Here is a 15,788-nt window from a genome sequence, read left to right on the forward strand (position 1 = left end):
ATGGCTGGGTGGTGGCGGCACATACCTTTAATCCCAATGCTCAGGAGGCAAACAGAGGCTTATCTCTGTGAGTTTGAGGCCAGGCTGGTCTACAAAGTGAGTTCCAGGACACAAAAAAACCTTGTCTCAAAAAAAAAAAAAAATACTATGACTTATACTTTACAATGTCTGGATATACAGAATTGTTTTTACCCGGCCCTAGAAATTGGCATCCTCGAGCCCTGACGGCAGCCCACAGGTTGGCAGACAGCTGCTGAGGGTTCTGATGCTGCAGAATCAGTTCTGTCACAGTTCTTTCTCCTAGTGAACGGGCAGCTCGCATAGCTCTGACACGACCTTCTTCCTCCACCAGTTGACAGTTTACAAGTGTAACTAGCTTCCTTTGCATTGGACGGCTTAGGGCACTCTGGTTCAAACTAGCTACACCTTTAACAAAAGAAGACAAAAGAAACTCAACATTTTCTCAATTAAAAAAAAACACAAATTTTCAACATCTGTGTTTAATTATTAAATAATAGCTCTTCAAGAGTCTCTTGTTAGATAATTTGATTTTCTAACTGAATATTGTGGCCTTGTTGATCACAATTCTGTAATAATGAAGAGCCCAGTTCTTAAATATTTCAGGTATCATTTAGGTGTCTTGTTCTCTAGGCTGGATCTGTCCAAAGATTATACTGGGATTTACTTTACTCTCTGCCTTTAATAAAATACCTGGGATAAATTTACAGACAAATGAATTAATATAAATTTTAACCATAAAAAGTAACAATTAATAATGGTTATTAAAAACACAGTGCACACAAAAAATGTGAAATACTGATTAAATATAGTTCTTATACCCTTCCTTTGGACCTACTAACGGCATTGATCAGGAATCCTCCCCTACAGTTTTTTTTTCTCTGCTTGATCATTTCCATCAGCAAAATACTTAAGAACAAATATGCCACCATTCCAATAATCTTAAAAATGCAATGCCCTTAGACCCAAGAATGGACACGGAAAATGTGATACATTTACACAATGGGGTACTACACAGCAGAAAAAAAATAATTACATCTTGAATTTTGCAGGTAAATGGATGGAACTAGAAAACATCATTTTGAGTGAGGTAACCCAGACACAGAAAGACAATTATCACATGTACTCACTCATAAGTGGTTTTTAAACAGAAAGCAAAGAAAACCAGACCACAAATCACAATCCCAGAGAACCTAGACAATAATGAAGACCCTAAGAGAGACATACATAGATCTAATCTACATTTGAAGTAGAAAAAGACAAGATCTCCTGAGTAAATTGGGAGCATGAGGATCTTGGGAGAGGGTTGAAGGGGACGGGAGCAGAGAAAAATGCAGAGCTCAATAAAAATAAAAGGAGAAAAAAAAGTAAAGATTTTTTTTTCTTTTCGAGACAAGGTTTCTCTGTGTAGCCCTGGCTACCCTGGAACTCACTCTGTAGACCAGGCTGGCCTTGAGCTCAGAGATCCTCTAGTCTCTGCCTCCCAAGTGCTGGGATCAAAGGTGTGTGCCACCACTGCCCAGTTAGTAAACAGATTTTTTTTAAGGTGGTCTTTCTTCCTTTACTAGTTGTCTTTTTTCTTTACTTCCCTGTGTAGTAAATCTTCTATTATCTGTCTTTCTCCCTCACTGCTCCTATTTTGGGAGACACTCTCAATACATAGCCTAAACTGGCCTTAAAAATGCTTTGTAGCCCAACCTGCCCTCAAACTTCTGATTTCTCCTGCCTTCAGCTTGGCTATCTTGTACATTTTCTATTATACACTATTTTTAACATCTTGTTTCACAAATATGGAAAACCTATTCCAATTCAAGATTTTGCCACACTATCTCTTACACCAAACTGCTTATCAAGACAGTTACATCAGGCATCACAATCCCTGACTTCAAACTCTACTACAGAGCTACAGTACTAAAAACAGTCTGGTACTGGCATAAGAACAGACAGGAGGAGCAATGGAACCGAATAGAAGACCCGGATATCAATCCACACATCTTCAAACACCTGATCTTTGATAAGAAAAAAAAGCAAAAAACAATCATATGGAAAAAAGAAAGCATATTTAACAAGTGATGTTGGCATAATTGGATATCAATATGTAGGAAAACAAAAATAGACCCATATCCATCTCCATGTACAAAACTCAAGTCCAAATGGATCAAAGACCTCAACATAAAGCCAGCCACACTGAACCTTATAGAAGAGAAAGTGGGAAGTACACTTGAACATATATATATATATATATTCCTAAATATATATTCCTAAATATATATATATATATAATATATATATTCCTAAATATAACCCCAGCAGCACAGACACTGAGAGAAACAATTAATAAATGGGACCTCCTGAAACTGAAAAGCTTCTATAAAGCAAAGGACATGGTCAAAAGACAAAAATGACAGCCTACAGAATGGGAAAAGATCTTCACTAACCCCACATCAGACAGAGGTCTGATCTCCAAAATATACAAAGAACTCAAGAAATTGGACACCAAAAGAACACATAATCCATTAAAAAAAAAATGGAGTACAGACCTAAACAGAGAACTCTCAACAGAGAAATCCAAAATGGCTGAAAGGCACTTAAGGAAATTTTCAACATCCTTATTCATCAGAGAATGCAAATCAAAACAACTCTGAGATTCCATCTTACACCTGTAAGAATGGCCAAGATCAAAAGCACTGATAACTTATGCTGGAGAGGTTGTGGGGAAAAGGGAACACTTCTGCACTGCTGGTGGGAATGCAAGATGGTACAACCCCTTTGGATGTCAGTGTGGCGATTTCTCAGAAAATTAGGAGACAACCTTCCTCAAGCCCAATAATACCACTTTTGGGTATACATCCAAAGGATACCCAATTGTGCCATAAGGACAAATGCTCAACTATATTCACAGCAGCTTTGTTTGTTATAGCCAGAACCTGGAAACAACCTTAAAATGCCCCTCGATCGAAGAATGGATGAGTACTACACAGCAGAAAAAAATAACTACAGCTTGAATTTCGCAGAAAATGGATGTAACTAGAAAACATTATTTTGAGTGAGGTAACCCAGACACAGAAAGACAATTATCACATGTACTCACTCATAGGTGGTTTTTAAACATAAAGAAAGCCAGCCTACAAACCACAATCCCAGAGAACTTAGGCAACAATGAGGACACTAAGAGAGACTTACATCGATCTAATCTACATGGGAAGTAGAAAGCAGAAAAAGATAGGATCTCCTGAGTAAATTGGGAGCATGGAGACCTTGGGGGAGGAGGACTGAATGGGGGGGGGGGGGAGACAGGGAAAGGAGCAGAGAAAAATGTTGAGCTCAATAAATATCAATAAAAAAAACCAAAAAAAGAAAGAAAAATGGAAAAAAAAAGACAATTACATCTACTCTGCTTTATCCACAGTTAATTTTCAACCATTATTTTATTTGACTTTTCAGTAACATTCAATATAGACAATTTTAGTCTTTTAAGCACTTTATTTTGGTTTACAAAACATTCCATTTTCTAGTTTTCTTTCTTCTAGTATCCCTTGGTAGCAGTTTTTAACTCGCATCCTGATCTACTAGCATTAAAGAGTCTATCTTCTAAACTCATTAAAGATGATCTCATCTAGTCTCATTGATATCCAAAACATTCATATTATAATAATCCCTAAAGTTATAGACCATGCACCCATGCTGAATTCAAAACTCACTGGCCACTCAATACCAGCTTAATATAACCAAGCTGAACTTGAGCTTCTTACCCAAACGTGATCTATTCTAAAAGTTGAAGCAACTCTCTTTGCAGGTACTGAAGCAAAAATTTCAAGAGTTGCAGTTGTTTCTTCTGCTCTGCCTCTCAGACTCCCAATCTAGGAAATATTTTTTGCCTTACCTCCAAATGTATCCAAACTTGATACCAACTCCACTTCTGCTAACTGCCTCAATTGATTAACTGTTCACTATTTCCTTTTGTCCTTCTAAACAGTCTCAATAGAACAGTCAAAGTGACCCTTTAATGTTAGTCAAATTATGTCACTACTCTCTTCAAAACCACTCCCCAACTTTACTTAGAGCAAAAGCCCACGTCGGTGTATCACTTTGTCTCACCATAGTTCATCTTAACTTTTCTTGTAATACTCTCCTCACTCACATTATTCCAAGCACACTCTCCTCTTGTCACAGGGACAATACACTGGATGGCTGTTCCCGCTGCCCAGAAAATACTTTTCCAGGATCTATCTCAGTTTCTATCTCACCTCTTTTACCACAATTAAATTTCAAAATTTAGAAGTCCACATTCTAAAAAAGGACTTCACCAGACACTCTCAAAACTTGTAATTTGCCTTTATCCTCTCTCCCTGACATTTTAACCATGGTGTATTCTCTTTTTATACCAATTACCACTTATTTATAAAACCTAATTTATCATACTGTTTATTATAGTTTCTATTTACTGAAATACAAGTACTACATATAGGTTCAGGTTGTGTTTTCCTGTTTACTAAATTATGTCAAGCATCCTAAGTTCACTCTTTATTAATAGGCACAAAATAAATATTTAGTTCATTCAATAACCATTATATTTGTAAGAAATAGCCAGCTAATCACTGGAAAAACAATGATAAACTACAATTCTGCTTTTGTCAAACAATTAAAATAATTCATTATACTTATATACCCATCTAATAGACTGTGGATTTCATGACAGGCAGTGACTCTAGCTAATGTTAAGAGCTCAACACTTAACACTTGACAAAGTCTTATACACTAATAAAAATGAATCTTACAAACTTACCTTTACCTCCACTTAGTGGTTTTAAGTAGAGTGCCAAATCTTCAACGCACTTTTTTGCCACTTCATAGTGTTTATTCTCACCTAGATTACTTAATTTTATCGATTGATGATCTGGCACCTAAAAATAAAACAACAAAAATTGTAGCGATGCATTCATTCAGGTCATGCAAATTTCTCTTTATATTATCCGCTAATAGTCTTGGAGAGTATAAAATTATTATACAGATATTACATCAAAGCCATTTAAGTGAACTTAAAATGAAGCTGGAAAGTTAATAGTAGTCTATCAATGTTAATCTTCAACCATACACACCATTTAGTACTAACTTCTACATGAGTTTACCTATTAAATTTATACATTATGACCTATACCTCCTTGACAAAATATAAGTACCAGAGATGTAATAGTAACTCAATGATCAGAATACCCAACTAGTCCATGTGAGGCCCATGGTTTAATCCCCAGCACCAGAAGAAAAAAAAAAGTGGGTAAACTTCATATCAATTTCCATATCTGTAAAACGATGACAATATGTTTCATAATGTTATTATGAAAGTTTAATTCAGTACAATACTGACATTTACAGAATATTTCTCATGTGTTTACACTATGGATCTATCAATAATCAAAAGAAAAAAATGTCTTGCCTCAAAGTGTTTAAGTGTTACAGAGGTTAAGAGGCAGCCAATAAATAAATAAATAAATAAATAAATAAATAAATAAATATATAAACGAATATTATGTTAGAAGGTGATCTATGAAACTACACTGCAAGTACAAGTGGAAGAATAACTATGGAGAGAGCAGGAGAGGTGGCTCAGTGGTTAAGAGCCCTTGCTGCTGTTTGGGATGACCCAGGTTCAGTTCCTAGCACCCATGTTGGGCAATTTTTAACAGCCTGTAACTCCAGCTTCAGGGATCTAACACCCTCTTTGGATCACTTGCATGCATGTGGGACATAAATAAAGATAAGTATTTGGGGTTGTGGCATCCCTACATAAAGACATAGACCCAGACAGACACATTTACACAATTAAAAATAATAAAAATAAACTTTAAAAAATAAAGAACTTGAAAAGCATGGCAATTTACTGAGTAACTTCCTGTAGAACTGTAAACATCTGAAAATACTTCAAAGTAGAAAGAGGGGAACTATTGTAGATAAAGATATTTTAAAAATCCCTATGCTTTAATATACATAGCATATTTGAGAGCTGGTTAGGAGGCCAGCATAACTAGAGATAGAGAAGGGATGAACCTGAAAAAAATGTATGTCACAATGCACAGATCCACAGACTATTTTAAGCACTACAATAATACATTTATTCAGAAGGACTACTAAGACTACCTGAGCTAGGGCAGTCTGACAGTAGGTAGTATCATTGTAAAAATCAAGTATTTTACTGGCTCTAAAAGTGCCACTGTTGTCAAGAGAGAGCATTATTCTATGATACATTGGGAGAAACATGCTATGCTGCCAATTAAACCATGACACTATTGATTATGGAATCACTGCCAAGCTTGATTTTAAAACTGTGAAAATAAGACTTTGAGCATTAAAAGGACAGCATCAAAAAGAAATGAATATAGTGAATTATTAAATTTCCTGAATAAGTCAGGAAGCTTTTCATAAAACTGTAAACTCCATGCTTTAGTTAGTTTTGGGTTTGTTGTTTTGTAGATGCTGCTTCACTTGACTTTTTAGAGATAGTTTCCCTATTTGGGCCACACTGACACTGAACTCTTATCTTCCTTCCTGGAGCACTGTCACTAGTCTCTTGCTTAATATGTACTGTGCCATGCATGAAATTTCATATTCTCTTCTGTAAGTAGGGGTAACAGGTACTTAAAGAGCTGAGAATTAGAAATAACATTCAGAACATTTAGTCTCATACGTGCAATTGAACAGACCCTAATGAAATAAAAGTTACTTATCAAAAATAGGTTTTTGGGGGGGTTTTTTTGGTTTTTTGAGACAGGGTTTCTCTGTAGCTTTGGAGCCTATACTGGAACTAGCTCTTATAGACCAGGCTGGCCTTGAACTTACAGAGATCCACTTGCCTCTGTCTCCCGAGTGCTGGGATTAAAGGCGTGCACCAACACTGCCTGGCAAATAAAGGTTCTTGCTATCACTCGGTGAAATTATATGTGAAATAATCATTGCATAACATACAGGGGAATAAGATGATGCACAGAAATTGTTACTGATACAATTTCTCATTTACATATCCACTTGACAGTAATATCCTAAACCAATTGAAGTTATAAAAAACATCAACAAAGTCTCCATCTTAGGGCTATTTAAACCTTTGATTTTTCACGATTTAATGAATAAATACATATACAAACTGTTGCTCAACAATCAAAGCACTTACATACATAAATTTTGGCCTTGGTATTGAGAAAACAAAGAAAGATATAATTGTAATGTGATTCATTATTTTGTATAAGAATTTATAGCATTAAAACAACTCACAAAAAGTAAATACACTGATATGTTCTAGGTTTCAACCATTCAACATATACTGTACTGGCTAATAAACTATTTTTGAAAACTGACTATACTAAATCAGTAAAAATACTGGACACTTACCTGGGCTCCAACTAACTGAAGAAGTGCAAAGTTGACAGGGAGCACATCAATGTCTGTGTTTATGGCAGTTTGGTCAAAAGGACACGCTTTTCGGTGAAGTTTATTCAAGCAGGTCTTGCAAACTGTGTGTGAACAACCTAAACTGATGGGTTTGTGCACATTCTCATCAAATTCATTATAGCAGATTGGACAGGACAGAAACTCTGTCCATTGAGCTGCCTGCACAGGCATTGTGGAAGCTGATGCTCGGGTTAGCAATCTAGCATATCATTATTTTGCTGTGTAGTGTTTTATAGCTGCAAATGGATAAAAGTAAGAATTAATGATATATTTATTATTCACTCAGTGAACTATTAAAATCAACTACCAACAGTGCAGAACTTGAAACATTTCTGAATATAGGCTTTAGATGTCTCTATAACAATAAGCAACAAAACTATATGTTTAATTAATTTCGAAAATTTACCCAGAAACAATTTGTTAATATTATTCCTTTCAACTAAACTCTGATTGCTCATGTAATAGTAAACAAAACTGTGTATTTCCTTAGTGACCAAAAACGTATTTTCACATTCTAATTTTTATTACGCTTAATGTTTTTATTCTGAACAAGTATGTGTTTATGTGGAGGTATGCAGGCCCATACATGCCATGGCATGCTAGTCAGTTTTCTCCTTCTACCATGTGCAATCTGAGGACATAGCACAGGTCATCCACTGAGTTTGGCGATAAACATCTTTACTATCTCACTTGCCTTCCACATTCTGTCTTAAGAACTACTAGTCTTAAAGTTTTAAGTGTTTTCCTTGGACAATCACTACCTAAAAATATACTAATACGGCTTACTAGCTAGAAAGCTTCAGAAACTATTGAGCAAAATAACACTATAGGGATAGGGATGTAGCTCAGCCATACAGTGTCTGCTCAGCAGGCTGGAAGCCCTGATTCAATTCCTAGCACCACAACCATCACAACAAACAACACTATCCACTTCAGTGTGAAAATGTCACCTTGGCACCTGAAGGAAGAAGTCTATGGTTAGGATGTGCCTCAGAAGCTAAGTGAGTTACTGAAAATATACAGCCAAGATTGTGATGACAAAGGTGTCTGTTGCCTATAAATGAAAGAATGAATCTAAACTAAAGCAAAGAAAATATTGTCTAGGTCATTAATATGGCTCAGCAGGTAAAAGCACTTGCTGCTAAGCTTGACAACCTATGTTTAAGCTCTAGGAACAAACTGTGGAAGGAGAGAAACAATTTTTACAAGCTTTCTATGAACATGAGTGTTACATGCAACTCACCCCTGACAAAGTAAAATGCAAAAATCCCCAAAACCAAAAAATTACCTATAATTTTTTTTGTCATAGTTCATTATAATACTTTTGACAAAAGTAAGTGTGTATCTGTATCCAAACCTTGTCAAACCTAATAGAGCTGGCTTAGAAAAAGAAAACATTATTTTTTTCAAATAATTCTAAACAAAAAAGCAAAATATAAAATTTCTATCTTTGCATTGATTATAGTAGGCACATAGAAAAATAACCATAAGGAAATAATCTTATGTATTTTATTGTTTAATAGTTGCATAGCATTTAGTATAACTCATAAAACTTCAATATTTTCCAATTTAAAACTGTGCCAGGTGGTGGCACACGACTTTAATCCCATCACTCGAGAGGCAGAGGCAGGAAATCTCTGTGAGACCAGTTTGGTCTACAGTCTGATACATAGAGCAAGTTCCAGGACTGTTACACACAGAAACTTTGTCTTCGAAAAACAGAAACAAAAAGCCTTATGTAAGTCTGACAAAGGCCATCAGACAAACAAGAAATCTAGGTATTTAGAGTAATTGAATGCCTTATTTCGTACAGATGGTTACCTACTAAATACATAAGGCATACAGAATACTCGTTGCTTGAAAAAGTAATCAGCATCAGGCGAGAGGAACATGTAACAATGAGCACTACCCTAGCACCCCAAGAGACAAACAAACAAGAACTCTAGTGGCTCTTACTGCAATATTAAAAAAAAAAAAAAACTAAAAATTACTTGGTAAACATAAATTACAGGTCTCACTATATTTAAAAAAATCCCATACAATGGACAAATTTTCACAAAACAGCTCCAATGTAGAAAACTATTACATATTAACATCAACAATAAATTTTCTTCTAAGCAACTCAAAAATTTCAAGTTATTATTTTTATACTTTATCCTCAATTTTCCAAATATATAAGGGCTACCAATCTAAAACTAACTAGTCTGCTTCCAACTTTAGAGATCAGCAATAAGCAGGTGAGCAAATCGTCCCTGAAACTAACATTAGATGTTCTGTTTTCTGGCTGCAGAATTTTAAATCCAGGCAAAAAGATGAATTTCATTTTAAATCTACAAGTGGAGCTTTGAATTAGTAACACAAAGTGATATTTTTCAGACAGACACTAACTCTCCTGGTTAGGCTGGAGGACAACAACAGACTAAGAACTAAGTCTCCTTAGTTTCCCAAGACCATTAGGACAGCACCCCACATGCATCTGACAGTCCTGTAACTATATATGCGCACGCACACACACACACACACACCAGAGTTTCTAATACTGTCGACAAGTTTAGTTTATATTTAGAAACCACATAAATGTCTTTAAAATGTATAGAAAAGAGCTAAATCAAACTTTGACAATAACTATTGAGTTTTTCCCTTGATGTATGCCAGACTCTTAATAGTAAATTTATGAACTAAACTTTCCTTATAGGATATGATTTGATTTCTAAGACTGTTTTCCTTCAGTACTGTAATCAATAAATTCTAATTACTCAAATAAGAAATTAAGATTTTATCTAAAATACAGAAACTTACATAGCCCGTTAAAATATTTAATTAGTGACAAAATTGGAATTTCAATTCTCTATTAAAGAGTTTTTCTTCTTCTGGTTTTTCAAGACAGGGTTTCTCTGTATAGACCTCAAATTCATAGAAATCTGCCTGCCTCTGCCTTCCGAGTGCTGGGATTAAAGATGTGTGCCATCATGCCAGGCAAAAAGAGCTTCTTAAACTTATGTACAAAATACTTTAACAACTGCCCAAAATGATAGATATCCTATTATTTTTATATTTTTAAGAGAAGCATATAAATTAACAATTAAGAGATAGGCATATTAATTTATAGAACTTTTAAGCTTACAGTGATGCATTTTAACAATGACTTGATTCAGTGGGTACCTCAATTGCTGCTAACATTTATAGTGACTAGGCGCACTTACTCCTAAATATACTTCCCAAATGTTTCAATTTGATAGAAAACAGATTAAAAAGACCAAAAGTCTAGATACCTACAGAGATTGAGAAAACATACTTATTTTTGTATTAACTAATTTTAGCAACTAGTTTTAAAAATTGAAAAAGCGTAAATTAAAGTACAAAAGGAAAAAGGCTAAATTAGAGGCGGAATCTGAAACAGTCTCAGATCCTTGTTGTGAATACAAACTTTTTATGATATACAAAGTAACAGACTTGCCGGGCGCCGCATGCCTTTAATCCCAGCATTCGGGAGGCAGAGGCAGGCGGATCTCTGAATTTGAGGTCAGCCTGGTCTACAAGAGCTAGTTCCAGGACAGGCTCCAAAAGCTACAGAGAAACCCTGTCTCAAAAAACCAAAACCAAAAAAAAAAAAAAAAGTAACAAACTTGTCTTATAGCTGTAAATTACAAACTTCTTTACCAAAAAACAAAACAAAAAAACCCCAGCATACCAGCTAAACATTTCATTTTCTGTTATTTATATTACACAATCAGATCAGGACACAACACGGAGTAGAGACTGTATTGGCCTTTTTCACTGCATTATGTTAACACATAGTACTTTATAATTATGTTTATAAAAATATACACTTAGAAGTCAGTTGTTACTTTAAAAAAATTAATTATATTTGAGTACTATAAGCTACTAAAATGGACTACACCAGTACTTCCCTATATAGAACATATCATAGTAATTAGCTTTAATCAGGGATATGGCTCAGTGGTGGAACACTTGCCTAATGTTTGTGAAGCTTTAAATTCAATCCCCGGTACTGCAAAACAAAACAAAACAAAACAAAACACAGCTTTAGATTTAAAATCATACTGAAAGCATCAGAAGTACAATGATGAAAACATCAGAAGTACAACTCAACCTAAGAAACAAGCAAACGCTAATGGAAATAACCTGTAAACTCTATGGCTCAGCACTCAAGGATAACAGAGTTTGGAGAAAAGAGAAGCTGTATCACAATGTCAAAAACTACTATTTTGGGGCTGGAGAGATGGCTCAGCGGTTAAGAGCATTGCTTGCTCTTCCAAAAGTCCTGAGTTCAATTCCCAGCAACCTCATGGTGGTTCATAACCACCTGCTATGAGGTCTGGTGTCCACTTCTGGCCTGCAGGCATACATACAGACAGAAGATTGTATACATAATAAATACATATTTAAAAAAACAAACGAACAAAACTGCTATTTTGTTTAAAGCTATGAGATGGATGAGATCAATTTTACTCCTCAAATTAGGCTTGAACCAAATTTTTTTAAAATAAGAGAACTTTCAATGCATTCTAATAGGAAAAAAAAAACCTTCCAATTTAAACTAACAAAGTTCTACTTCTTTAGTGATGGCTAGATTTGAAAAAATACTTTGTGACAAAACTTAATTATGTGTTCTGACACTAGATAACCTTATCTTTCTTATTACTAGAATCCTTAGCCCTCGAATTATTTTGCCGCTAAAAGGATACTATCTTAAGTTTTTGGTTCTTCATGTATTTATTTATTGTATCCCTGCATTGCAGTTGACCCTTAAAGTACTAAGGAAGTTCAGGGTTAAGAGTATAGCCAAGTTCAAGGCTAGCTTAGGCTACATAGTGAGTTTCAGGCCAGCCTGTGTTAGAATGAGAGCCTGAATCAAAAAACCAAAAAAACTATAACAATTTCTGATTGTCAAATTTTTAAAAAGGCCAGCATTTGGGAGGCAGAGGCAGGTGGATCTCCGTGAATTCGAGGCCAGCCAGGTCTACAAGAGCTAGTTCTAGGACAGGCACCAAAGCTACAGAGAAACCCTGTCTCAAAAAAACAAAACAAAATTAAAAAAGGAAAAAACATAGATGAATCAATTTTAGTGGTACATTTTATATAATTAAGTAAAATATCATTTAACCTGCAATTACATAAAAACTTAAAATATTAAAATGTTTTAGAATTTTCAATTAAGTCTTTGAAATATGGCATATATTTTGCACGTAACACATTTCAAGGCCTTAGTTGTTACATGTGGCTGCTATCATGTAGCAACTACAAATGATTATAAGGTAATACTCAAGATATAATTTTTATTAAGAATTTTGAGGTAAAAGTCACATTTAAGGTTCTAATGGAATTAGAAAACTCGATCACAAAGATAAAATCGACAACACTCATGTGACTAGATGCAATTCATTTTTAATTTCCAATTAGCTTTATTTTTCTGCAGACTTCCTTTTTCCAACACTAGGAAGTGAAACTTCAACCCAGTCCAACCAAGAATAAGAAAGTACTTATTACAACTCTATTACCACCAGTCATGGTGATGTACTCCCTTAGTCCAGCGCAAATGAGGCAGAGGCAGACTGATCACTCACTGTGAGTTCAAGACCAGACTGATCTACATAGTGAGTTTCAGGACAGTCAGGGCTATGAAGAGGGGATCTTGTCTCCAAAACAAATTAATAAACAAAACAACCTTGTTACAAATTTATAGCATTCTTAACCATTACACACAATGTTCTAGTTTTAAATATAAAATCCCGAGTGTAGGGGAAAATGCTTTGCCAACTAGAAGGAAGCAAATTACAAACACATAGAGTGAATTAACGAAAACATGGATATTAAGTCTTCCTGCATGTCACACTAACACAACAGTAACAGATCAACAGTAACAGATCAACAGTAACAGATCAAAGGCTTCTCTAATGAACTAGACTGCAAACAGATTCTTAAAGAATAAATGCCTGTTCGAATTATAGTATCAGCTTTTTCTAAACAAGACTGGGAAATAAATTTAACATTTTGTTCTAGCAATTTTCCAAACTCTGAAATTTGGGGAAACAAGAATCTCCAAATCAACAACAAAAGGGGGGGAGGATGCCTTTAGTGAGATGTGTTTAATGGCTTCTAATTTTTCAAGAATTGACTGTGTTAGTAAGCAACTTAAGTTACTGATGCTAAGGTCAGAACAGTGATGTAGGTTTTTATTTTGTTTGGTCGTTTTTTAAAACCAGAATAAAGGTGGAAATGGGGAAATCTACAAAGTATTCTGAACCCACCAACTAAAACATTGTTTCTTTCCTTACAGGTCACATTATATCACTTTAGTGTGTCATTATTAGTTTTCTCGGGTAAACTAAAAGCTTTTATTGGAGCTTTAAAAGTGACTAATAAAAAATGATAATAAGATTACCTAAACACTTTATTTGGGATACAAAGTCACTAATCAAGGTAGGAAGAAATTACTAAAAAGGGTTCTAGGTAAGAGGACAGTAGGATTAAAAAGAACTGAGATAGAGCTTAAACAAAAATATAAACAGGTTGAAAGTCACTGAATTTGACTACTTTATGTCTGTGATTACTTGTAACTATTTTGGTGTGAAGGCTGTGTCTGTCAGTATCTTAAAACTCTTGGTGATTTCAAGGATGGAAATGACAGCTACCCTTATCTTCTTTCTTCTTGAAGGATAAGGACAGAGAAAAGTCCAGTTGTTTCTTTGAGAAACAAAGATGCTTCCTACCATTCTCCTAAGATGGTGGAAGAATCTCCTCAAGAGGCTTCCCCAAGGAAAATAAGACGAAAGAGGGAAAGAAAGCCATAACAGACTTCCCGGGTCTGTATTTCATGCCATTGCTCCTAGTTACATCCCCTGCGCACCCTCTCTGGTCTAGCCATCTTTCTACAGGGAGGTTAAGCCTTCCCTGGGCATTGTTTGGTCAGGGTCCCTATTAACGCCAGGCAGATCGCCTCCACCATTCGTGCGCTGGGGTCTCGGTAAGCCCTGAGGCTGAAAGAGGACGTTATCAGGGCTTCGGAAAACCCTCTTCCTAACTGGGGTAAGCAAAGAAGGAAGCCGGCCTCTGCTCGGGTGGGCTTCTCAGTGGTCAGGGGGCATCTCATCAGCTAGAAACGGTGGCCATTTGAGCGTTTCGCTTCTCATCAAAAAGCCCTACCGGAGCGAGGGGCTCTTCGGGGTCCGGGTTCCGCCGAGGGTCGGGTGCGGCTCGCGATTCCCAACCCTCGGGGCTCCGCGGCCACCATGCACAGGCCTCTTGGCAGAGACAGCTCCCCGCCCCACCTCTGGGGACCGGACAGCGGGGCCGGGGCCCAGTCGCACCGTGCCCGCCCCCGCCCTACCTGAGGGGCCCGGGCGGGGTCGCTAAGGGCCGCTCCCGGGGACCCCGCGACGGCGCGGCTTGGCGACGGAGGCGCCTCGTCTCGCCGGGGCAGAGCTCGGCGGCGGTTTCAGGGCCTCAAACTCCATCGGGAGCTACAGGGACAGCCCCGTTGGCGGCGGCGAAGGCCGCGACGGGGCCTCCTCCTCCCTCCCTCCGCCTCCTCCTTCTTCTCCTCCTCCTCCTCACCACGGAGGCGGACCTGGAGGGATCCCTACTTAGCTCTCGCGAGAAGATACTGTTCACTTCCCGCGAGATTACGCAAGCCCGGGAGTTGGGGTGGAAGGGAAGCGTAGTGGCCCCCACCATATAACTGCGCATTAGTTTCCCTCAGAAGAGCTACACCGCGGTCACATGACAAGAGATCTCCGGAGTACTGTGGGAGATGCTGTGAGGAGTAGGCAAGCCTTATGGGAAACTCCCTGAACAACCATCTAAGCCTTGAGGCCAGGCCGTTTGTGCGGTTGAACCAACGTTAAACTTCCACCGCGAAAGGCTTATCATCCATTGAGCAGATCCTATTGAACCCTTCTTGTGAGATATTGACCAGATTAGCAAATAATGTTCCAAGTTACAAAAACCAGGACCAAAGTGAAACGTTTGTTTGGCGGACCCACCTACCTCATCTAAAATCCCAAATGCCTCAAAAAGGGGAAGGATCATAATTTGCAAGTTTGGCATTTTGACCCAGTATTTGTTAGAACATTTATAGCAAACTGTAAAATGGGAATTATCCTTTGTTCTAATAAATGAAGAAACATTGGGAATAAGGATGAGAAAAACAATAATTATGAACTACTATATGCCAGACTTTATAAGTGATATAAGCATTTTAGTTTACTTTATAATTTTCACTTACCAAAGTAATAATAAAAGGTTGATATTGTATAACCTTTGTTAATGATGTGCAGCTGAAGAATAGAAGTTAATGGTCACGCCTT

At 36.8% G+C, this 15,788-nt stretch overlaps 1 protein-coding gene across 5 annotated transcripts in view; it reads right to left on the reverse strand.

Annotated features, from left to right (window-relative positions):
* Window positions 1-15,016, reverse strand: part of Rc3h2 (ring finger and CCCH-type domains 2) — a 52,714-nt gene extending 37,698 nt beyond the window's left edge. For 4 of the 5 annotated variants that reach the window (XM_048429197.3, XM_048429195.3, XM_048429198.3 and 1 more), the window contains exons 1-5: window positions 14,810-15,016; window positions 11,435-11,470; window positions 7,399-7,694; window positions 4,805-4,922; window positions 193-426 (exon numbers count right to left, since the gene is read on the reverse strand). In XM_048429197.3, coding sequence (XP_048285154.1) covers window positions 193-426; window positions 4,805-4,922; window positions 7,399-7,629 — 583 coding nt within the window. In that variant the 5' untranslated portion in view covers window positions 7,630-7,694; window positions 11,435-11,470; window positions 14,810-15,016. The remainder of the gene's footprint in view (window positions 1-192; window positions 427-4,804; window positions 4,923-7,398; window positions 7,695-11,434; window positions 11,471-14,809) is intronic. The other variant, XM_048429196.3, reaches the window with a different exon arrangement.
* Between the last annotated feature and the right edge of the window lie 772 nt (window positions 15,017-15,788).

The sequence above is a fragment of the Myodes glareolus genome, chromosome 21, assembly GCF_982192425.1.
Source record: "Myodes glareolus chromosome 21, mMyoGla1.1, whole genome shotgun sequence".
NCBI classification, from domain to species: domain Eukaryota; kingdom Metazoa; phylum Chordata; class Mammalia; order Rodentia; family Cricetidae; genus Myodes; species Myodes glareolus.